Raw genomic sequence first — 25,555 nt, 5'->3', positions numbered from 1 at the left:
AAGGCTTCCATGGATTTAGCCACATATTTACCACGGTCTTGACTTCCTTCCTTGATACCATCTATCAATTATCTAGATGATAGTTCCAGTTATCATCTAGAACTTCCAGATAGGCTCACTTTTCTACTACCTGAAGTACCTCCTTCGGAATCTCATTTAATGAGAGTGGCTGGTGGAAAACTATTGGTTCTGATGATCTGAAAGTGTTTTTATTTTACCTTGTGTTTCTTTTATGACAACTTTGAGGTATAATTCACAAAACGTAAAATTCACCCATTTAAAGAATACAACTAAGTGGCTCTTACTATATTCATAGACTTGTGTAGCCATTGTCACAGCTGATTTCAGAATATTTTCCTCAACCCAAAGAGAACCTCCACACCCCTTGCTGTCACCCCCCCAATCTGATCATCATCCCCATCTCCAGGCAAGCACTAACCTACTTTCTTTATACAGCTTTGCTTATTCTGTACATTTCATATAATTGGAATCATACCATATGCCTTTTTTTGTGACTGGTTTCTTATCCCTTAGTATAGTATTTCAAGGTTCATCATTATTTTTTTTTCAAAGATTTTATTTATTTATTTGACAGAAATCACAAGTAGGCAGAGGGGGAGGGAGAGGGAGAGAGGAATCGGGCTCTCTGCTTGGCAGGGAGCCCGATACGGGGCTCGATCCCAGGACCCTGGGATCATGACCCGAGCCAAAGGCAGAGGCTTTAACCGACTGAGCCACCCAGGTGCCCCTCAAGGTTCATCATTATTGAAGCATGGATCAGTACTGTGTTCCTTTGTATGACCAAATAATATTTCATCACAGGGACACACATGTTTTATTTTTCCATTTGTCAGTGGATGGCCATTTGGGTTGTTTCTACTTTCTGGCTATTGCAAATAATGCCTCTGTGAACATTCAGGTACAAGTATTTGTTTGAATCCATGTTTTCCATCCTTTTGAGTATATATCTAGGAGTGAAATCGCTCTGTTTAGGCTTTTGAAGTACTGCCAGACTTTTCCAACACAGCTGCACCATTTTGTACTCTCAATAGCAGTGTATGAGTGTTCCGATTTCTCTGCATCCTCAACACTTATTATCCATTGCTTTTGTTATAGTCAGTTTAAAAGTAACAGCTTTACTGAGATGTAATTCACATATCACGAAATTCATCCTTTTAAAGAATACAATTCAGTCTCAGTTTTTGAGGGATATTTTTGCTGGGAAAAGAGTTCTAGGTTATTTTCTATGAGCACATGGAAAATACCATTCTCCTGCCTCCTGATTTTCATTTGTGCTGAAGAGATCAATTTTCTGTTCAAATGTTGTACAATGATATAATGTGATGTGGATTTCTTTTTTATCTGTCCTGCTCAGAATTTGTCTGCATTCTTGAATCTGAAGATTCTTGTCTTTGATTCTGGAAACTTCCCAGCTGTTACCTTTTTAAGTATTAGTTCTGCCCTAGTTTCTCCTCTTTCTGGGACTAGATTTCTGTTTAATTTCTGTAATAGTTTCTGACTGTATCTTCCATGTCTTCTAACTTCTCATATTTTCTACCTGTTTATTTCTCTGCGTATGCATTTGTTAAGTGAGAAACCATGAAGGATCTTAGATTTTGTCCTTCTTTTAAACTAGGAAGTTAGCCTATCACAGGTTTTTATACACACATACGTGCACATTTGCATAGGTACTGTCGAGACCCAAGACCCCTGGATCAGAGATAAAGACAAGTTATTGTAGCAAACACAGCCAGCAATATCTTGCATCAGTTCCCCCTGCCCTAATTCCCACAGGGTGAGGTGATAAGGGCAAGGTGATACTGTGCGTATATACAAGTTAGTGCAACACAGAAAAGGAACTCCAAAATTCAGAGACTCTGAACAGTTAAGGGTTGCTGACACACTGCATGTCCTTCCCTCCAGAGAGATTACTCGTTACCCTAGGATGTAGGCAAATCTGCCCCGGGTGAGATGGGGAAGGTGCCTTAAGGTTTGTGACCCTGAAATGTAAGGAAATGTCTCCAGGGACTTTGTCTTTACTACTGTGGGTTGTCTTTGGGGAGGTGTGACTCCAGCTCTCTCTGGAGGGACACACTATGTCTAGCTGCCAAAGATTTTTTTTTTTAAAGATTTTATTTATTTATTTGACAGAGAGAGAGAGGGATCACAAGTAGGCAGAGAGGCAGGCAGAGAGAGGAGGAAGCAGGCTCACTGCGGAGCAGAGAGCCCGATGCGGGGACTCGATCCCAGGACCCTGAGATCATGACCTGAGCTGAAGGCAGAGGCTTAACCCACTGAGCCACCCAGATGCCCCTAGCTGCCAAAGATTTAACATGTCCTTTGCTCAGTAGGCTTGGACCATGTAGGAATGTGAGAAATCCCTGGAAACTGATCCTGGACACTTTCTTGTGATTTTCCCTCCCATTTACTAATTATCCCTTTAGTTGTGTGTAATGTACTGGTAAATCCATTCATTTAATTCTTAATTTTGGTTATTGTATTTCTCATTTTTAGAAGTTCTCTTGGCAAGATCATTTTTATAGTTTTCTGTTTACTGCAGATACTTCCAAACTCGTTTTTTATTTTTCTAAACATAATAAGGGCAATTGCTTTACACTTTCATGCCTAATACTGCTCAACTGTTTTTCTATTACAACTAGTTCTCATTTCTGGTGCCCTGTTTCCTTGTGTGCTTGGCTATTTTTGTCTGTGTTTGCTACGCATTGTCTTGAAGAATTATTTATGGGAATTATTTAAGCCCTAAGATAAAGGTATATTTCTCCAGGGATGTTTTTGCATTTGCTTCTGCCAGGTGTTCTGGAGTTAGGATCACTTTAATCTAAATTCATGACTCGAAGTTTTAAGAAATTATTCAAGTGTAAAAATTGATTCGAAAATATTTTTGGGCTTGTGGTCTCAGGGTCTGTCCCACTTAGTCCCTCAGCAGCTGTTCCCTTCTCTTCGCTTACAGACACCAAGGGATAGAAATAGAGTTTAATTTTGGTTTACGCTTTCCCAAATCATATAGCCATTGCGGGTGCTGGTTTTATAGGGGAACATTTCCCACCCTGGTTAGGCCTTAACTCTCATTCTGTCCATCTTTTCCCTCCAAGGCTATCAAAATTGATGTCCATATTCTCAGGATGAGACATCTGTCTTAGGACAAAAGCAATTTCAGAGCTTTCCATGACTCTCTGGTTGCCCACTTTTGTTTAGATTTTGGCCTGATAATTTTTTTAACTTCTTGTCATAGATTTGATGTATTTAATTATTCCTTTTTTTACCCAACACCAATCTAGAGCAACTGTCAACAAACCTTTTCTATAAAGGGCCAGATAGTAAATATTTTAGGCTTTGCAGACCTGATAGTCTCTGTCACAACTACCCAACTATGGTGTTAAAGCTGTCATAGGTAGTATGGAAACAAACAAGTATGATTGCGTTTCAGAAAAAGGTTGCTTACAGAAATTGGCTGCAGGCCAGGTTTGGCCAATGAGTTGTAGTTTGCCAGCTCCTGATCTAGAGTATATTGCTTGCTGAATACTCCAATAACGCTTGTTAAATACTCATTATTTCCCCATTTTGTTATGTTTCTCTCACCACACGTTAAACATTATGTTTTAGAGACTAGGGTTTTGTTTTGTTTTTTTTTTTTCTTTTTCTTTTTTTCCTTAAGATTTTATTTACTTGAGAGAGAGAGAGAGCATGAGAGGGGAGAGGGTCATAGGGAGAAGCAGACTCCCTACTGAGCAAGGAGCCGGATGTGGGGCTTGATCCTGGGACTCCAGGTTCATGACCTGAACTGAAGCCAGTCGCCTAACCAACTAGGCACCCCTAGGTTATTCTTTTTTAAGATGTGTACCATGCCATTTAAATTCCTGTTATAGTTAACATAATTGTATTTTCCCAATGTTATTTCATATTCTTGTCTTATGCTTTTGTCAAATGAACTTTAGAAGCATTTTTATTGAGTTTTATGAAGTATTCTTGTGGTGTTTTCATTGAAATTTTGTTAAACTCATGAATTAACTTATCAAAAACTATTATCTTAATGATATTTAAACCTTTCATTGAAGAATATGAAACTTTTGTCTATGAAATATTTTTCCAAATTTTTCTTTATTTCTCCCAGTAATATTTGGTCATTTTCTTTATATCATGAAGATGTATGTCTTTTGTTAGGTTAATTGGTAGTTTAGTACTTTTCGTTGCTATTGTTAACTGAATGCTTTTTAAAAATTGTATTTTCTAGTTAGTTATTACCACTATACAAGAATGCACTTGATTTCTGTGGATTTCTGCTTGTCTTTTATTTAACCACTTTGCTGAAGTTTTAATTATGTATTGTTATGACTGATTTTCTTTGCATTGTGTTGGTATATAATCATATTGTCTGCATGTAATGATACTCTCATCTCTTCTAGAATTTTCTTTTTTGAATATTTTCGCATTGGCAAAATGTCCCGTATGAGAGAGAAAATAAGAGAACGGCCTTGTCTTTTGTCCCTGTGTTTAATGGTTCACTCCTATTGTAAAATATAAGTGTGGGCCTTAATTTTAACTTCTAATTCTGTGGTTTAGTCTATCTATCAGAAATGGTTTGAGTTTTATCAGATGGCTTTTCAAAAATGCATTGGTAATACGTACTCTATAATTCTATATATATGGATGAAGAAGTTCAAGAAGAGGCAAAACTAATCATTGGTAATAGAGTAAGAAAGTGGTTACTCTGGGGTAAATTAACTGGGAAAGGGGACAAGAAGGCATATTGCAGTGTTAGAAATGTTCTATTCTATGTTTTGAATGTCGTTTATATAGTTGAATATGTAAGTAAAACTATATTGAGACGTACATTTAAGATCAGTGTACTTTACTGCATGTATGTTTGACCCCGGTAGAAATGTATTTTTTAAAGTCTATTGATCTGATCATACTGATTTTTATTAAGATGACATATCATATTAATGATTTTACTTAACGTTAAACCAGCTTTACATTTCTGGGATAAGGCATAGTTGATCACAGTTAAAGGTCTTTTGAGGGATGCCTAGGAGCTACAGTTGATTAAGTGCCTCTTAGTTTCGGCTCAGGTCGCGATCTCAGGGTTGTGAGATTGAGCCGTGCATTGGGCTCCATGCTCCGAGCCAAGTTGGCTTGAATTTCTCTCTCCCCCTCTCTCTGCTCCACCCCCCCACCCTGTGCACATATGTACACTCTCTCTCATTCTCTCTCTCTCTCAAGTAAATAAATCTTTAAAATAATAAAGTCCTTTTGAGCCATCCTTTCTATAGTCTTTAAAATTGATTTTATCCTTTCATTTAATAAGTTTTAGCTGAGTGCTAGGTATTTAGAGATGCTGTGGGTTATGAAGTCAATAAGGGCCCAATCTTTGCATTGTACTTATAATCTAGTGGAAGAAATAACCAATCAAATAATTCTTTAAATGTACGTAGAGTTACAACTATAAGAACTACAGTTCTTGTAACTGCAGTTCGTTGTAACTCTATGTACTTCCTTAAGGAAGTAATGATTCAGTTGACATGTTGAAGGATGAGTAGGAGTAAACTGTGTCAAGAGGGTCTGATAGAAGGCTCCTGTTTCAACAAGGAGCATGTAGTCAACTATGTCATATACTTAGAGGTTAGGAAAGAGAAGGTTCAGAAAAAACTGTTGGATTAAGTAACGTAGAGATCATCGGTGGCCCTATTAAGGGTTTTAGCATTGTGGTCAGGGTAGAAGCCAGATTTATATGAGGAAAAGAGTGGTTGAGAGTGAAGGTGAGTCTTTCAAGAAGTTTGGCTCTAGTGGCGCCTCGGTGGCTCATTTGGTCAAGTGTCCAACTCTTGATTTCAGCTCACATCATGATCTCAGGGTTTTGGGGTTGAGCACCATGTTGGGCTCCATGCTTAGCCAGGAGTCTGCTTGTCCCTCTCTCTCTGCTCCCTTGTGTGAGCTTTTGCTCTCAAATAAATAAATAAATAAAATCATTAAAAAGAAAAAGTTTGGCTCTATAGGAAAGGAGATACAGAGTTCTATAAGCATCGTGTTTTGGAGTTTTCTTTCCTGAAAGGGAGAGGCTCTCACATGTTTTGAAGGTAAAGGGATGCCAGTTGAGAAGGATGAACTAATTATACAGGAAGGAGAAAAACCAGTAATAAACAGAATAAGGTTTTGGGGAAGATGGAGGATGTCTAGGGGACCTGAAGGTTCAGGTAGAGAACTTGACCTTGTCAAAGAGAGTAGGCTGGATCCACATAAAGGGTGAGCTTGCATGTTTGGCAGCAGAAAGGTGAGGAAATTTCCCGTGATCTCTTCTCTGTTCTCTGTCATGTAGAAAGGAAGTCATCTGCTGAGAGAGAGGAGTAAGAAGTTTGAGGAGAAGTAAGGTGAGAGTAGATTGGCCAGAGAACTGTACTTTTTCTGCTCGCAGAGCTGCAGGCCCATTTGAGGTTGGTGAGCATGAATTTAAGTTTCTTACTTGGTTCTTACGATGTTTTAGGGTCAAGACCATGCTCGTGTTGTAGAATGAATTTGGTGCTTTTTAGAGAAAATTTATAGTTCTTTTTGGTTTTGACTGTTCATTTTGGTTTCCTATTATATCAATATTGAAGACATCTCTATTTTAATGAAAAGTCCATTTAATTTAGATTTTTCATATCAACTGTCATACTTTGGTACTTAGTGTTTGTTTCCCTTTATGTTTTATTTCTTTTTTTATATTTTACTTTGTCCTTTCATATTTTGTTTTACTATTTGCCCCTTTATTGTGCTCTAAAAACAACTTCTTGGTTGTGTCAGTTCCCCTAATTTTTCTTTATTGGCTTTCATTTCATCCATTTTTTTTTAGGGGTGCGTGGGTGGCTCAGGTAGTTAAGCATCTGCCTTTGGCTCAGGTCATGATCCCAGGATCATGGGATTGAGCCCCACGTCAGTCTCCCTGCTCAGGAGACAGCCTGCTTCTCCCACTCCCTCTGCTGCTCCCCCTGCTTGTGCTCTCTCTCTCTCTCTCTCTGTCAGATAAATAAATAAAATCTTTTAAAAATTTTTGTTTGAATTGTTATTCTGTGCTTTTTCTAAGATTAGTGTATAATTAGTTCCTTGTTTTCCTCTCCTTCAGTCATATTCAGATAAAGGAGATTCTTAGCAAGGGCTATGGGCTTCTGGTGGGACTCAGAACCACCTGAAACTTTTTACAAAATTGTGTTCATTTTTCTGGACAGAGGGTCCATTACTTCCATCAGTTTGTTATCAGAATCTATGACCTAAAATACTAAAAACTAAAAACCACTGCCAACTAAGAGTTCAGTATATAGTGTTTTAATTTTCACTGTTTAAAAATAGTATCATTCTTTAATATTGAGATTTTTCTTCAGTTCCAGTTGTTTTATTTAGACCATAATTTAAACTTTCTAAATTTTACTTTTATTTTCCTTATTAATTTGTGGGGTTTTTTTATTTTTTAAAAAATATTTTATTTATTTATTTGATAGAGACACAACGAGAGAGGGAACACAAGCAGGGGGAGTGGGAGGGGGAGAAGCAGGCTTTCTGCCGAGCCTGGAGCCTGATGTGGGGCTCAATCCCAGGACTCTGGGATCATGACCTGAGCCCAAGGCAGATGCTTAATGACTGAGCCACCCCAGTGCCCCTGTTCATTTGTTTTTATTAACTTGTGCCTCCAAATTGAAACTATGTAATCTACTTTTTTGTGTATATTGTTTCTTTGACAGCTTTTTAAATTGCTAATCAACATTTTTTAAAGGATTATATTCTCTACTTCTCATTTTATTCCTGCCAGTTACCATTTAGTTCTGGAATCATAGAAGACTAATTTTAGAAGGAAACACAGATACTGTCCAACCCAACCTCCTTATTTTACAAATGAGGATGTTCCTCCAAGCCATACGGTGAATTTGTGGCAGAATTGACCAAAGAAGCTGGGTTCTTAGTACATTTCTCATTTCCACTGGTCTTTGTGTTTTGTAGTAAAGTGATGCTGATTTCCTTACAATTCTGTTTCTTTCCATTATTTCTCCTTGCATTTTTAACAGTTTTAGCTTTATTCACTTTCTTGCTGTGTTATTTGGGTCATAGAGATTGAGTATAGTTTGGGCTTTTTGATCATTCTGCAATGACTATTTATTCCCGTTGCCTTGGAGTCTTTGATATAATGTGTAGGTTCTTTTTATAGCTCTTATCCATTGTTTTAATTTTACTTATTAAATGTAACTGGAAGTTAAATAAAAGTCTAAAAGATGGAGAATTACTTTAAATACATTTTTACTATGGATATTAAAGAGAGAGATAATTAAAACCTTTGTAATAAAAATAGCGATATGGAAGATCTTTGGGAAAATGGACCTGACAACCACCTGATACCCAGTAATTAATAAATTTCCCTTTCTTGTGGGATATAGTCAGATTCCACATTTTGACAGCTTTACTTTTCTTAGGTAACTAACACAGATATGCCTCTTCCCAGAAGATAAACTATGTATGACAATAAATGAAGAAAACATATATTTATGAAATCCTAGTCAAAAGTCTCTCTTCATCTAGAAATTGTGTTTGCTTGATGTTTGTTTAGAGAGAGTGTTGCTTGTCCTTGGTGTGCGTGGAGGTGAAGTTGAGGTTTGTAAGGTTATGATTGGCCCTCACTTTCGCCCCAGGAAAGGTAGCCAAGTGGAACAGTAACCAAGTGGAGCCCACCCCTGAAACCTACACATCCAGCATAAAACTGGAAACAGAGCGGGGCACCTGGGTGGCTCAGTGGGTTAAGCCGCTGCCTTCGGCTCGGGTCGTGATCTCAGGGTCCTGGGATCGAGCCCCGCATCGGGCTCTCTGCTCGGCAGGGAGCCTGCTTCCTCCTCTCTCTCTACCTGCCTCTCTGCCTGCTTGTGATCTCTCTCTGCCAAATAAAAAAATAAAAAATCTTTAAAAAAAAAAAAAAAAAAAAAAAAAAAAAAACTGGAAACAGAGCAAGACATACCTGAATGTTAGTTGGCCCTGAGTTTCTTTCTTTTTTTTTTTTTTTTTTTTAAGATTTTATTTATTTGACAGACAGATCACAAGTAGGTAGAGTGGCAGGCAGATAGATAGAAGACAGGAAGAGAGAACATACTGGAAACGTAGGGAGGCTGCTTAACTGTATTATGGTCCTTCTGTTCGAAAAAATATTATGCAGCCTTTTTTTTTTTGTTTTTAAAGATTTTATTTATTTATTTGACAGAGATCACGAGTAGGCAGAGAGGCAGGCAGAGGTGGGGGGGAAGCAGGCTCCCCACTGAGCAGAGAGCTGGATGCGGGGCTGGATCCCAGGACCCTGGGATCATGACCTGAGCCTAAGGCAGAGGCCTTAACCCACTGAGCCACCCAGGTGCCCCCCTGAGTTTCTTAAGAGCAGTCTTTTTGGCCAGTCTCTCCCTGTGTCCTGAGGTAGCCATCCTAAGACGACAAAAAGAAAAGAAAAGCTTGACCTAGAGAGAAGGTAATACTGATTGTGATAGATCCCGGAATAGTAATTTTAGTCTCATTTATTTGAAAGAAAAGGAATTCTGCCTTTAAAAAAAGGCGGAGGGGGGCACCTGGGTGGCTCAGTGGGTTGAGGCCTCTGCCTTCGGCTCAGGTCATGATCCCACGGTTCTGGGATTGAGCCCCACGTGGGGCTCTCTGCTCGGCAGGGGGCCTGCTTCCTCCTCTCTCTCTGCCTGCATCTCTGCCTACTTGCGATCTCTGTCAAATAAATAAATAAAATCTTTAAAAAAAATAAAAAATAAATAAAAAATAAATGAATAAAAAAAAGGCGGAGGGAGAAAACTTTGCTTTCTCTGTCATCTGTTTTTCTGCAGTCTTTAACCTTACTTTTGTTGTAATAACTGCATTTCACAGCAACAGTCCTTTTCCTGCCAGTGTTCTCAGAACACATCGCCGACATGGTTAACTCAGATGACCCTCTCCTTCCACGAACTTTTAAAATTTTTGTTTTTGTTCATTTTTGAACACTGAAAGAAGTTAACGGTTTATTATAATTTATCATACTTAACAATCTAGAAGTTCGCAGCCACCAGCAAATTCCAGCCCAGTTTCAGATGCAGTTGGGAATTCGGGCATTTCCGAGGAGCTGTTAGTGTAGTGAATCTTGTAGGTAAAATACACATGTACTTTTTTTTTAAAGAGAGGTGGGTGGTAAGGACAGAGGGAGAGAGAGAATCCCAAGCAGGTTCCATGCCCAGTGCAGAGCCCCATGCGGGCAGTCTCACGACACCGAGATCATGACCTGAGCCAAAATCAAGTCAGATGCCTAACCTACTGAGCCACCCAGGCGCCCCCAAGCATACCTTTGATAGCACACATGAAATTGACCTCAGTAGTCTCATTCTCAGTAGACTGACTCGGGCCGTACAACGTGGCTTTTATTGTTCTGGATGTTAGCACATGTTCTCTTACCACAGTAACTACATGATCATCTGAAGACATGAATTAGACATTCATGGCATCAGGGCCTTCATAGCCATCATAGGCGTTCTCTTCTCCACCCCTTACATTCTTAAGAAATTCTCCTTCACTGGCACAAGAACTTTTGTAGTTTCCTGGCAAAGCAGGAACACAGAGTCTGCAAGCCACTGCTTGTGTCTACCTAAATTTGTGTTTTTAAAGTCATTGTTGCTATTTGAACATTTCTCTTTTTTTGAAGATTTATTTTAGAGGGAAAGAACGTGCACATGTGTGCAAGCTGGGGGAAGGGCAGAGGGAGAGAAACAGACTCCCTACTGAGCACAGAGCCCCATCAATGTGAACATTTCTTAACAGCCAGTTTGGGAAATATGCGTGTCCTTTACCATGTTAAAACTCTGGGCACCTGCGTGGCACAGTCAGCTGACATCCGACTCTTGGTTTGGGCTCAGGTCATGATCTTAGGGTTGTGAAATCGAGCCCCCCATCAGGCTCCTCACTCAGTGTGGAATCTGCTTGAAATTCTCTCTCCCTCTGTTCCCCACCCCCACTAACTCTCCTACTCTCTCTCTCTCTCTCTAGCAAATAAATAAATCTTAAGAAAAACAAAAAAACAAACTCCAAGAAGATACTTCTCTTCTTGTCACAAGTGAATGAGAGTTGCTTGGATCTTTTTAATTTTTCCTTTTAGGGGCACCTGACTGGCTTAGTCAATGAAGCATGCAACTCTTGATCTCAGGGTTGTGAGTGTGAGCCCCCTGTTGGGTGTAGAGATTACTTAATTTTTTTTTTTCCTTTTAGTTTAATGTCATTAGACTACTTCTTAGTATCACAACATGCTTGTTAAATAAAGGTCCTCCTAAACTATTTTTGTTATTCAAGATACTGTTCAGATAGGGCCCCTTTAATCATTTATTTTTTGCCATTGGTTTCTTTTAATTTATAAATATTTGAAGAAGTCTCTTTTACTGGGTATATGTTTTGTATTCCAGCTCTGGATTGTTCTCATCCTCTCATTCCTTCTTTTCACTGGCTTGTTTTTCTGTGCATGGATATGGTCTTGTGGTTTACTTTGTTCCATTCAGCAAATTTTTTCATATTTTTGAATCAGTGTTTTGCTTATTACAGTGGCTTAAGAATGATTTCCCTCCGCAAGTGAGAGAAAATTGTTGATCATTTTCCAAATTACACTTGCGATTCCTGTGGGGAGCCTAATTCAGAAGTTTTCTGGGCTCATCGTTTCGTTGCTCTTCTTTGGTATTGTGAAACTTTTCACTGGTCTCTGTGTTCAGTTTATTTTCCTTCTTTAATTTTATATCACTAATCTTTGCTGTTGTTAGTGAACAACTTTTTGTGTGTCGATTTTAATGTTTTAATGGAGTAGGCACAAAGAAGACACTTCCTTGCTTCTCAGCACTCACCCAACTTCTTAAGAGCATTCCCACTGAAGAATATTGAGTAGAAAATTATGAACGTAATAGAAAGAAAAGAAAATTGTATGCTTGCTGCCATGCTTTGGGATATGTCTCTGGCTAGAGGATGCTGCCCTCTGGGAATAACCACAATGTTGTGTTGCTTAAAAATAGAGAAGAGTGCCCCAGGTTTCAGGCCGACTGCACGCTAACTATGAATCCATAATGTGTCACTACAGTTATGAAGTATTTAATCAAACATTTGTACTATTGAGATGACTAAGTACACGTATCATCATGCTGTGGAGTAATGTTGGAAATCTCTTAAGAGTACCATGGCTGGTTTTGATGCAAAAATGAATAAGACATGGAAAATTCATAGAGGGATAAGATAAAAGCTGTAAAAACTTAGAAGGAATGTGGGGGAAAGTTCTGTAATGATGCCATGGACCATTTTGTTCTGCTTAGTGTCTTAAGGATAAAGGTCTGTGTGCCTCTGCCTCTGTATCAGCTGCAAAGGTTGAAATGCTGAGACACGGCAGTGTGACTTCACTCTCTCATTTATACTGCAGAGGATTTCCACACTGGGTGGACCTTGGATAGAGCATATTTCAACCAAAGACCAATCTTTTTAACTGGATATAAAACTGGGGGGTGCCAGGGCTTCTGGTAGGCTCAGTCAGAGCATAGGACTTGTGCGACTTTTGATCTCGGAGTTGTGAGCTCAAGCCCCACATTGGGACAAAATAGGTAGGTGCCTTTGGACACGTGGAGGCTGTGGTCTTAACAGCCTCCACGTGTCCAAAGGCACCTACCTATTTTGTCTATGAAAAAAATCAGGGCTCTTTGGGGGAAATGGCTGATTCTAAGTCTGGGGCAAAAAATACACAAGATTAGCCTGGGATATCTTTTCATTCAAGAGAGCAAGGGAGCTCGCAAAGACTATGAAGGTTATATGTAAAAGGACTTCGGAGACTCCCACTGGCCAAACATGAAATAATTGGACAATCAACGAGGATGATAACTATTGGACTAAGATGTACCTAATATGTTTAACCTGTGAGCTCATAAAACTGGGAAAAAAATTGACCATCATTGTGGGTTATTAGAAAATCAAGTCATTGATTTGAAAATTAACAAATAAAGGAAAGAATCTAACATTTATCCTGTCTTTCCTGTGTGAACTGTACCATACTAGGTAGCAAAATAGTAGATCAGAGGAGGTGTCTCTTGATAGAAATATTCCAGGTAATGAATAAAGAAGGGACAACAGGATTAAAATACATCATTTGAGGAGGTTAATTTCCAGAATGGTAAAGTGAGGACACCGGGATATATGTCCAGTGAAATGATATTGGGCAAGTTGATAAACTGTTGAGACTGTGTGACGGATATGTAGGAGTTCATTATAACCCTTCTGTCTACTTTTTTATGATTATTTTGGTAACAACTTTATTAAGATATAATTCACATTATCAGTGTGAATTATTCAGTGTTTATTAATTAGCTGTTTTACTTAAAGTATATTAACAAGGAAGAAGAGGCAGAAATCATTCCTTCTGGAGAACAGGGAACAAAATTTATATCATAATCATCTTCATCAAGCTGGACAAATGGAAATTTCTCAATTGAATACAATTCCATTTCTTCCAGATTGTTTTTACTACTATTTAAAGTAAAATAGGGATGCCTGGCTGGCTTAGAGGAATATGACTTTGGACCTTGAACCCCACATTGGATGTAGAGATTACTAAAATAAATAAACTTAAAAAATCAAGTAAAACAGCTGTTAAACAGATTATTTTAATAATCAGTGAGTGGGATATGAGTTCTGTAAAACTTTGTATTTCCATGAATATCATCTAGTGCAGTCGACCCTTCCTCTTAAGGTACATGGCATAAAAGTAGACCTCTGGTCAGGATGGAATGGGAAAGGGGGTTGTAACTGTCAACCTGAAGGGGAATTTTTGCCTGTGCATGGACTCCAGCTCTCCTGTCTTCCTTCGGCCTCAGGAACCTTCAGGGGACTGAGGCTGTGTGTTATCATGAGCGGTATCCAGCGATACCCCACTTGTCCCACCAGAGGTATGAAGGTGCTCGGGGAAGGTCCTCTTTCTGCTCATCTCCTCTTGGGGTTTTCCGTGTGCTTTCCTCGTTCACTCCCACCTCACCCCCATCCAGCTTCCATTTATTCTTTAAGCCCAAGCCCTGTCCTGTTTTTCTCCAAATCCTTCACAAATAATCTCTTGTCTGATATCTTTTGTGCTTATTTTAGCATTGAGGGAAACCAGGTCATTTTGCTGTTTAACTGAGCCTTCAAGTGAGTTAAAGGGTATATAGTTCAAATACCACCACTTGTGAAAAAATGTCAGAGCAATTTATTGACCAAAAAAACCCCTAACTGAGCACAGTTGGAACAGTGCTCCACGCCCCACCCTCCCCCCCAAAGGAGGGATTAATTAATCCAAAGTACATTGATTAATCCAAAGTACATAACTCCACTGATAAGTTCTTTTCCTCACTGTTTAGGATCATGGCTGCTGTTCCCCAGAATAATCTACAGGAGCAACTGGAACGCCATTCAGCCAGAAAACTTAGTAACAGGTTAAGCCCTTCAAAACCGAAACCTTCGTAAGTATTTTGGCTCCCATACAGGCACTGACCCACAGTATCATACAAATGAAATACCTTCCCTTTCAACCCTTTTACTGTGCAGATGAGGAAATGAAGCTGAGGGGTCAGTGATCTTCCCACTTTGCAAATTACCAGTAGCGCATGCATTAGGAGCTCCAGGTAATAAATGTTCAGTATCTTTGCCTGGTTCCTGGCACGTGATGCTTGCTCAGTAAATATCTGTAGGATGAATGAATATTGAATCTTCTTATAAAATTGGGAAAAATGGGTATTTTAATATTTTAATATAATTTTATAGCCATTCCAGAAAGTTTATAAGGACACTGTAGCTCTCCAGTTGTGTTCTCTCCTCTGAGCTAGACTCCAAATTCCTTATGACATTTAATGATAATTTCCAGAACTTCACCAACTGTTCTGGGAGCTGGACTTTAAAGTTACCATTGAACTTCATGTCACCAAGGCCAGCAGACATCGAGAACACTTGTCCCTTTCACTTGTCCTTCAGATTCCAGTGTAGCCTGTCAGTCGTCACTTCTCTTCCCCATAGACCATGTGTCAGAGAGACAAGAAGTCACTACACTTGCGTCTCTTCTCTTTTTCTTTTATGCTGTCCCCTCCCACTGGAGGTGCTACTCATTAAGGACGACCTGCCTATGAAATAGGCCTGGACACTCTCAAAACTAAATAATTAGCTTCTAAATTGGAAAGATCGGAACAGACAAAGTATAATTGAAGTTACCATATAAATTTCAAAACCAGAGAGGGAGATAGATTCTTTGCTCATTTGTGATACAGTGAAGGAGTTGCTGTGTAAATCAGTAACAGATTTTAGAGTTTTCTGTAATTGGTGGGTTTGTTAAAACTAACCAGTCTAATTTGGTTTTTCAATTTTGTTTTTCAATTATGTTTCAGAGGTTTCACTTTTAAGAAGAAAGTAACATTGGCCAACAATGTATCTGTCACTAGTGTCTCAGTAGCGAAAACATCTGCCTTAAATGATAAAGATGTTAATGTTGCTGAGGCCTTTTCCTTCAGTGGACCACCGCCCCTCACCGCAAGTCAGCAGACAAGTCCCAGCGACTTCAGAAATGCTCCAGCAGGACAGCAAACCAGGAGAGCTGTTTCAAAACCATTATTGCCAGATGTGCTGCAAGGTCCACAGGGAGTTTTATGTAACACCCAGAACACACCGATTGTAAAAAAATCCAGTAATGCTACTTTCAAGAAATTAGAATTTAGTTCTTCATCAGATTCTTTTGTTACCATCAACGATTGGGATGATATGGATGACTTTGATACTTCTGGAAATTCAAAAGCATTTGTCACGCCATGCAGAAATCACTTTGTGAGAGTAAGCACTGCTCAGAAATCGAAAAAGTCTAAGAGAAATGTTTTGAAAGCGCAGCTTCCCGGAGCAAATACAGTAAAGGCTGATTTGACTCTGTCCTCCTCTGAAAGCAAGCAGGCGTGTTTGACTAAGAAACAGAACAACGACTCGGAATGGTTCAGTAACGATGTGATTTGCATTGACGATGACCCCGGTCCTGAAGACCTTATACCTGGCGGTGCTCAGGAGAGTCAGCCTTCAAAAACTCATTTGGGAGAAGGAAGAGGTAAAAATGATGTTTTATCCCCTTTCAGTATATTGACTGTATTAATTTATTCAAAGCTGGCACTGGGAACAATAGCAAATAGATCCAGCCTTTGTCCTTGGGCTCTGTGGAGGGACCCGCTGCAGAGTCTGTTGGCCACTTCTTGATGCGGGACCCACGGATGACATGAAAGATTTTATTCTGCTGACATAATTTTTGCATAAACACCAAGGATAGCTCTATAAGGTCCATGGAGGTTAAATGGTTTCTTAATGCCCCGTTGCCTAGCTCGTGGCAGAACTGGGACGTGAAACTAAGACTTTCCATTATAATTCCTTTATGGTGTGCTCCCACTGACTGTGGATGTGTGACGTGATCTGAATATGCCAATAAGCTATTCCCGATGACATTCACATCCTTCTCTGTTCAGGTCTCCTAGGTTTTAGGTGTCCAGAAGCTCACAGCTGAGATTAGCCATGTGTGGAAGCAAACCGCCCTGTGAAGTGGTGGTAAATGTGAGGCTGACACTTCTGAACACCTGAATGCCGGGGCGCCTGGGTGCCTCAGTGGGTTGAAGCCTCTGCCTTCGGCTCAGGTCATGATCTCGGGGTCCTGGGATCGAGCCCCGCATCGGGCTCTCTGCTCAGCGGGGAGCCTGCTTCCCCCTCTCTCTCTGCCTGCCTCTCTGCCTGCTTGTGATCTCTGTCTGTCAAATAAATAAAATCTTTAAAAAAAATTTTTTTTTAAATAAATAAGTAAGTAAGTAAGTAAAATTTAAAAATAAATAAACACCTGAATTCCATCAGGTTTCTAGGGGGTGAGAGGCGATGGAGTCTGATCAAATGCGAGGCTGTTTATGAAGAGAAAATGGGGTCAGAGGTAAACTGACGAGCAACCACTGGGCATTATAATCCCACACAGTCAAGAGAGGGACACTGAATGTGGCGACTTCAGTAACTAGGGTGCCTTTGTGGTAAAGTTAACAGTGTTTGTACGATTATCAGACTCATTTATTATACTTCCCTCTTACTGAAATATGAGTGAAAAATAGGAAAACAGAGGTGCTGATACTGAGTTGGGGTTTCCTAATTGAACTGGAGACCATCATGCAAATCGTAAGCGGATCGTCAACCTCATTCCTGCATCCATTAGACTTGGGCCAGGTGACTCAGTCCTTACTGATGAGGAAACCCCCGCACGGCCGTGCAGAGGGAGGGCACACGGGCAGTGCTGGCACCACCCCGGGGGTCCTGCCCTGTGCTCTCTGTCTCAGGAGCGATGAAAGTAACCTGTGTCTGTCCACGGCTTTACTTTAGATAGTACTGAAAAGAAGAACTTGGAAGAAACAGAATTCCTTTCGGTCGAGAGGTCTCCATGTATCGAGCTTGACGAGGATGATTACAATACAGACTTTGTTCCACCTTCTCCAGAAGAAGAAATGATCTCTGCCTCTTCTTCCTCTTTAAAATGTTTCAGGTAAAACAGCAAGTTACTCAGTGAACATTATTGTTTATTTCTGGGATATCTGAAGTAATTCTGTTTAGCTAGGTACGATCATTTCTGTATAGTTGCATTCCATGCTTCTGCAAAGTTTTATATCTGCATGAAAGCATTAAAAATCCCTATTTACACATTTTATTTAATTGGTGGTATCTATAGCTGTAAAGTCACACTATGATTAATAACATGGGACCTTCAGTTTTATTTAGTTGATTTTGACGTGTGGAATATATTCCTAAAAATACTGTATTTTCAAACTCCTAGTCCTGAAATGACACAAAACTAACTCCTTATTTGGGAAGTGACTTAGTAAATAATATGTCCCATTCTTTCCTTTCCTTTCCTTTTCTCTTTACCGTGCAGGATAGAATTGGCCATTTTATTTGCCATTCACTGAACTTCAGTAAATCAGTGACATGATTGTGGCTAATTGGCAGTATTGTGGGAGAAAGAGGTGGTACGCATAACCCATCAATAGCTTAAAATACTAGTAGTCAGTCTTACCTCCATCTTTGACCCAGCCCAGACCAGTCGAGTGGCGGAGTATTTACTGTATTGGTAACCAGTGTTTTGATGAGAAACATGCCCCTCTAGGATCCCACCTTAATTAAGGAAGGCAGGCAGGAAGGAGATGCTTGCCTGCGTAGCCTCCTTTCTCTGGGGTTGTGCTTTAGCAGGTGGGTTAGGCTGTTTAAAGAGGAGAGAAAGGTCAGAGCGTGATCACTATTGACGACAAACTTAACGAACTGTAGAAGCTGTCCTCTCCTCCCTTCCCCGAGAAATAGGACAGAATTATTGAAAGTGCAAGAACTGAGCAGGAGTTCATGTAGAGTGAACTGGGGAGGAGAGGGGATTGCCTGGGATGATACAGTTGATGGCACATGGACTAGGGTCCAGTGGGGGCTATTTCCTGGACCATACTGATTCCTACTGAACATCCGGGGTTTTTTCCTGTTTATTAAAAAAGTGTATGTTGCACCTATGACCTTCCAGACAGCTTCCCAGGATGCTTATTAGTCTTGCAGTTCCAAAAAACCAGACGTTCTGTTTCATGTTAGGTGTTGATTCTGTCTGCGTATGTGTGTGATTTTTGCATCGCTATAATAAACATGTATTTATAATTTCTGGTTCTGCTTTTCTCTTAACATTTTTGAAACATTTTTCCATATTGCTAGGTAATCTTTATTTTTATTCTTTTTAATGGCTATGTAATTTATTGAGTTGTCATGCCGTGGTTAACTTTACCTCGATTTTTAGCAGTTGGAAAATGCTTATTTCCAAGGTTATTCCCAAGGTAGATTCTCTCTATATATTTTCCATTGCAATCTCAATGTATATTTGTATATATTTTAAAACTGAAATAGAATTTTCACAAATGATACTCTTACTGCGTGCAGCACACACATAAATTTTCTTTTGTATTTGATATTGTTTTAAAACACTGTTGTGACTTCTGGATTAATTTCAGAGGTGCAGTCATCAGATAATGTATAACAGAAAAGAGAGAGGTGTTTGTGTATCTCCTGTGTGCCTGAACCTCTCGAGCCAGCCCTCAAAGTCCTCTATCTTCAGGCCCCACATTACCTCTTCGTTTCTATCTCCAGTTACGCCCCTATGATAACCCTAAGCTCCCATGAGGCAGATGAGACAAACCAACAATCTGGAAAATGTTGCTAAAAATATAAGGCCTTTTCTTTAATTATATTATCAGTTTTTAAGACTATGTAAAGTATAGTTATTTATCCCTGCTCAATTAAGTTAGAAGATTGCATTCCAAAATCTTTAGGCAAGTACAGTTGATATCAAGTAAAGAGAATTATCCTTTATCTCTCATGGTGTTACTTTTCCCATACTTATCATTCAAAGCTTCCTCAAATCTCCCTCCTTGGCAAAGCCTTCTCAGGTTCCAGAAAGTGTTATCTTTGTTTGGATTTCCATGGTATTCTCTCTTAACACTAATTTTAGTGGTCATTTATTTTGTAACTTCTAGTCAGGCTGACTGTGTTTATATGTGTTAATAATTTTTGTATAAAATGATAAATTGTCATAAGAGATTGGACAGTGGTTTTCCAAATTGAGAGGAGAGCAAGGCAGAATCCCTCAAGTAGACCAAGTAGACCACACTGGGCTCCTGTGAGGAATGTAAGTCGTGCCCATTACACCACACAGGGTTACCAAAAGGACATAATTGGGGGTAAAATTGAAAAGGTCTCTCAGGGCCACAGGATGGGAGTCTTTGAAGGCCAGCCAAAGAGGTTCTAGAATAGAGGAGATAAAAAACCATGTTTTTTTTTCTGTTAGGTATTGTATTCCAGTTGTGGAAAAACATGAGAGGAAAAATTACACACTTGGTCTAAGTCTGTACTGAGGTTGGTTTTATGTTTTTCAATTTGCAGTATGTTAAAGGACCTTGACACCTCTGACACAAAAGGTGGTCCTAGCACATCCGAGGACTTGCCAACACCTGAGGGGACGACGACGCAGCCCCCTGATCAAGAGACCAGCACAGACTGTGATGGTACAAAAACTATTTTAACATAGCACATATTTTAACCACGTAACCTTGGAAAACAAAATACAGTTGTATTTTTTTAACCTGTGGCTGTCTAGCGTGAGATGGCAACCTTGCAGTTCCTCAGCTCTAACATCGAACCACCCCTAGGTGCTGGTTAGCCAGCATTTGCTCGAATAATTCAGAAACTGGTGTTCCCACAAGATAATCCTTATATTCTCTATGGTGAAAACACAACCTGTTAGAAAATTTTTTCTCACGTTGAGCCAGAATTTGCCTTCCTGGAACTTTAATCCTTGTGAGATAAGTCTAAAGCTCCTAGAAGCTTTTCCTCCCCCCCGCTCCTTTTCCTTTAAGGGCTAAATATTGTTAGGTCTTTTAACTCTTCTTTATAGATACTGGTTTCTAGACCTTCATCCTCCTTACTTCCCTCATTTGTACTCTGGGTTTATGACTTGACGTCCGTGCAAAGTTTAGTACTTTGTTTGATTTGTGTCCAATTCATTTTCAAACTTTCTATTCAATATCAATAAAAATAATGCAGCTGTACTACAAGACTTTGGAAAGCGGCAACCTCCTTTTCCTCTCCTGATTTCTACTTCTCGGGGGCTCTGTCAGTCCTGAGGTCTGTGTCCTTCTATCCTGGAAAGTTTTCTGGTCTTACTTCTTTGTCTTTTCTTTTTCTGTCTGTTCTCTTTCACTCTTCCTGGAACTTCTGTTATTTGGGTATTAGGCTTTCATGAGTTATCTTTTCTATTTTCCATTTTCCATCTCTTGCTTCTTTGCTTTCTGGGAGATTTACCAGATTTTATCTTTAACTCATCTGTGGGGTTTTTCCTTTTAATCAGCCATCTTCCAAGAGCTCTTTCATTCCCTGAATATTTCTATAACTCGTTCTGGTCTTTTTTGATGGGTTCTGTTCTTGCAGGGTGTGTGGGTGTGTGTGTGGGTGTGTGTGTGTGTGTGTGTGCATGCACATGTGCGGTGATATGTGTGTGCACGTGTGTGTGTATTGTGGGCATGTCACACATGTGTAGCGTGTGCACATGCGTGGGGTGTGTGCACAGGCACGCATATTGGGTATGTGCACAGCCTACAACCTCCCAATTTCATTTTCTTTATTTTGGTGTCTAGGTTTATTGTTAGAGATGTCCCTGAGACACCTGATGTCCTAGGTGCTCTTCTAGACCTTTTATGCTACTAACTTCATCCTCTCAGCGGCCCTTTAAGGTAGTGTCTCTTCTCCCCATTTTACAAATAAGAAAACCGAGGCACAGAAGTGTTAACTAGGACTACATGGGCTCACAGAATTAGACAACAGAGCAGGGCTTGAAACCCAGTGATATGCAGGCTCCCGGGTTTACACGTGTGGCCGCACGCTCTGCTGCCTATGCGGCCTGGTCTCACTGAGGCAGTGGTGGGCTAGGCCGGGAGCAAGGACAGCATGTCATCAAAGGTCTCCCTCTCAGCTGACATCATGTCGTCACAAACCTGCCATGAGACCATGCTTCTCTCCCTGGCCCTCGGGGCTACAGAAGACTCACAGGACTCCACGGGTTCAGGGTCTGAGGTGGCAAGGGGAACCGGGGGGAGGAGCAGTCATGACAACACACAGGCTCCAGAGTGATACGGTCTCAAGGTACGAACCTATCCCCTCCTGCTCCTGGCTGGGAGGCTGTGGAAAATCAGTGAAGCTTCTCTGAACCTCAGTTTCTTCTGCGAAATGAAAAGAGTAACATCTACCTTGTTGGGTGTCAGGATTCATGGTGAAGGGCCCCGTGTACTGTCGGCCTTCGGTAAATGGTAGCTGTTGTTATCTGCCAGTCTCGTAATCCCTTCAAAGAAGGAAATACATTAAGATTACTGATTTATTTATATGAACTCTTGCTAACTCTATAATTGTTTCCTCTCCTTCTTAGAGCTCACAAAGCATTTGACATTTGATAACATGTTCTAGAATTTTGCCTTGAATTAACATCCAGAGCACCAGCCTGTAGCTTTTGGCAGTCTGTTTAGCATTTTTTTGAAAATTAAAACAATGTTTGCCTGTTTTGCTCTTCCATCAACTGTCCTGTTCACTGGATGCCTCGCATATCAGCGGGATCTTCTTTGCAGGTTTCCTTTGTATTCTGAGGTGTAATCTGTCTAGACAAGAAGACTTGAGCTCCTTTTCAATACCTGTATCTCTCTCTGAGCCTGTCTTGGCTTTCATTTGGTTCAGACGATTATTCGTTCTCCTCTTTCCAATCTGATACCCGTTCTCTGTGTAGAGAAAACAGGCAAAACAGGGATTCGGCAATTCCACTTCGCCATCTTTGACCTCACGTCCTGATCCGTGCCGGTCACCAGGAAAAGTCCATGTTTCCCAACTCATTCTGACATAGACACTTGTCCCCCTGCTCCCCACCGCCCATCTGTCCACTTTCCCTCTCCCTCCTGCCCTTTGGACATTATCATGGGCTGCCCTCTTCCAGTGATTTTCTGGTAGCCTCATTCTCTTCCCTGACCATTTTCTTCTGTTAGCTCTTGGATTGTCTCCTGAGAATAGTTTCCTCGGCAGCCTGCCTCAACCATTCATTTCTTCCACATCCCTTAGGCCCTCGGGGTGGAATAGGCATCTTCCTGGCTTCCCATTGCTACCCATGACCCTTTCTTTTCTTCCTTCATTTAAAGTATTATCTCCTTTGACATTCTTTTTCTTAGTTCTATAACGTAAATTTTAAAAATGTGGAGTGGTCTGGCTGGATTCTGATGTGCAAACATCGTCTTCAAGCACTTTTCTCTCACACCTGTCTCTTCCCCTCTCCCCCACCTTCTGTCCCCATCTCAGTCCCCTGCTCCTTTCTTTTTCTGTTTTCCCCTTTCCCTTGTGTGGGGCTTATTTTCAAGCTTTGTTTCCCCGGGGTGGCGGCAGGGGCAGCCACCAGCAGCCTATCCAGCTTATTGAAAAGAGAAATCATTTTTTCTGATCAAAAAACTCCCAGACCTAATTCTCTTTGAGCTGCCTTATATCAGATACCCACTGAGGTTGGGGGCTTAAAAAGAGAAAAGAGAAAGAGAAAGTCTTAGTGCTGTGTTGTTCCTTCGAAGGAAGTGTGGGTGCGGGGCAGCCCGGGACTGCAGGCGGGGTGGGGCTTTTGCCTGGCTGGCCCTGTACAACCCCACGTATGGGCGTGGTGAGATTTACCCCTGCCGTTAGTGAAGAACGGGAGTAAACTGATAACCCTGTGCATCTTGCAGTGACATTGGTTACCCTAAGAGAAATAACTGCAGACTAACATGAAATGAGATGATGATAACACAGTTTTGGGCTCTCCTGATACAGAGTACAGATAACACAATTTCAGATTATTTCACAGGTAGAGAATAGGGCAATATATGGTAGTTTATAATTTTGTTGTTAAACTACTACCAATTTTACATGCATGACTGTCGTAATTTTAAATCTTTGCTCAAGGAAAAATATTAACAAAATGACACTTTACAGCTAGACAGACAAGTGTGCAGCAGCAGCTTATTCATGTGATGGACCAGATCTGTAAATTAGTCGATACTATTCCTGACCATGAACTGAAAGCTCTGGATTGTGGGAATGAACTGCATCAGCAGCGGGACATAAGGTATCTAACGTTTTCTTCTTCTGGTATATATCTGATTACATTTCAACCAACATAAGTCAGAACATACGGGGCAGAATTTCCAAGCATTCTGGCCAGGAAATTGAATAGGATAATTGTCGTTGTTCTGTTTTAAATTTATTTACCTTTTCGGGGTGCCTGGGTGGCTCAGTGGGTTAAAGCCTCTGCCTTCGGCTCAGGTCATGATCCCGGGGTCCTGGGATCGAGCCCCGCATCGGGCTCTCTGCTCAGCGGGGAGCCTGCTTCCTCCTCTCTCTCTCTCTCTGCCTGCCTCTCTGCCTACTTGTGATCTCTGTCAAATAAATAAATCTTTTTTTTTTAAACCTTAAAAAAATAAATTTATTTACCTTTTCAAACTGCCCCCTTAGCATTTGTATTCACATTTTCAAGACTGAGGAAAAGAGGATCTGTTTCGCCACTAAAGACAGACTTGTGTGGCCTCACATTTCATGTGGTGTTCTGTTTCCTCTTCAGAAGGAAGCTCCTAGCTGAAGCCGACTTTAATACAAGTGATGCCAGTATTCTTGCTTCCTGGTGGAGACGCAGGCCTGCTTCACGTGGGAACCCTGTGGAGGATATGGCTTCTGTTTCTGCTCCCAGTGCTTTTCCAAAGGGCGACTCCTGTCCTACAGGGAGTTCTGTTAAGGAGTTAAATTTTCCACACCTTCCCTCGCATCCCAGTTCCGCTAGGGAGTGTTTAGCGGCTGCTACCCCAGGAAAGACAGGATTCACAGCCACCACGAAGAATCCCTCTGAAAGACCGTTATTCAACCCCCATTTACAGAAGTCCTTTGTAAGTAGCAACTGGGCTGACACACCAAGGGTAGAAAAAAGAAATGAAACCTCTTACTTCCCGGGAAATGTTCTCACAAGCACGGCTGTGAAAGATCAGAATAAACGCGCTGCTCCAATAAATGACTTAGAAAGAGAATTCCAGGCTGCCTGTGATATTGACAGTTTTGACATAGACGGCTTTGATGATGACGATGATGACTGGGAAAATATTATGCATAGTTTAGCGTCCAGCAAATCTTCCACGGCTGCCTGTCAACCTATTAAGGAAGGTCGGCCCGTTAAGCCAGTACCAGAAAGAAGTTCTTCAGCCAAGACAAACTGTCTTCCGGCGGCATCTGCCGCTCAAAATAAAAACTCAGAGTCAATTCAGAAGTACACTGGTAAGTTTAAAATAAATGCTTATATTTTATATGAAAACGTAACTGTCAGAATCGGAGTTGTGTAAGAGACTCGATAGCACATCATCCTTGCCTGAAAAGTACATTGTTTCTATGCAAATTCCTGCTGATGACCAAGTTACAGATCACAATTTCAAAAGCATTTGCTCCTTTGTCTCCGTAGCAGCTGTTTTATCAAATGACTAATTCTGACCTATTGTAGTAAAGCTCTAAAGTCATTACGAATGTGCTTTGCCTTTAAATTAACGTTTTTTAGTCCCTAGAACAATAAAGCTCATGAGGACCAAGTTTTTAATGATTTGGGGGATGAGTAAAATCAAGGCTAAATTTATATATTAAAACTGTAATTGTGTGTATTTTTAGAACTCTGAATTAATGAGAACTGATCAATTTACAAAGTAGAGAATTATGTTTTCTGTCTTAAAATATTAAAATGCAGGACATTCTAAGAAAGACATGAAGTCAGAAATTTCTTAAGACAAATTATTTCTTGGACACCTGGATGGCTCAAGCAGTTAAGCATCTTCCTTCAACACAAGTCATGATCCCATGGTCCTGAGATTGAGCCCCATATCGGGCTCCTCTTCCTTATGCTCTCTCTGTTTTTTTTTTTTTTTTTTTT

At 40.4% G+C, this 25,555-nt stretch overlaps 1 protein-coding gene across 3 annotated transcripts in view; it reads left to right on the top strand.

Annotated features, from left to right (window-relative positions):
* Positions 1 to 25,555, top strand: part of LOC111152664 (Bloom syndrome RecQ like helicase) — a 91,709-nt gene that overhangs the window by 14,109 nt on the left and 52,045 nt on the right. For 2 of the 3 annotated variants that reach the window (XM_022511213.1, XM_022511216.1), the window contains exons 2-7: positions 14,394 to 14,495; positions 15,411 to 16,111; positions 17,407 to 17,566; positions 19,987 to 20,108; positions 23,590 to 23,722; positions 24,215 to 24,915. In XM_022511213.1, the coding sequence (XP_022366921.1) occupies positions 14,398 to 14,495; positions 15,411 to 16,111; positions 17,407 to 17,566; positions 19,987 to 20,108; positions 23,590 to 23,722; positions 24,215 to 24,915 (1,915 nt within the window). In that variant the 5' untranslated portion in view covers positions 14,394 to 14,397. Of the gene's footprint in view, positions 1 to 14,393; positions 14,496 to 15,410; positions 16,112 to 17,406; positions 17,567 to 19,986; positions 20,118 to 23,589; positions 23,723 to 24,214; positions 24,916 to 25,555 lie in introns of those variants that run through there. The other variant, XM_022511214.1, reaches the window with a different exon arrangement.

Source organism: Enhydra lutris, unplaced genomic scaffold (genome assembly GCF_002288905.1).
Source record: "Enhydra lutris kenyoni isolate GAN:26980312 unplaced genomic scaffold, ASM228890v2 scaffoldscaffold29, whole genome shotgun sequence".
NCBI lineage: Eukaryota > Metazoa > Chordata > Mammalia > Carnivora > Mustelidae > Enhydra > Enhydra lutris.
This window is presented reverse-complemented; position numbering and strand designations above follow the sequence as displayed.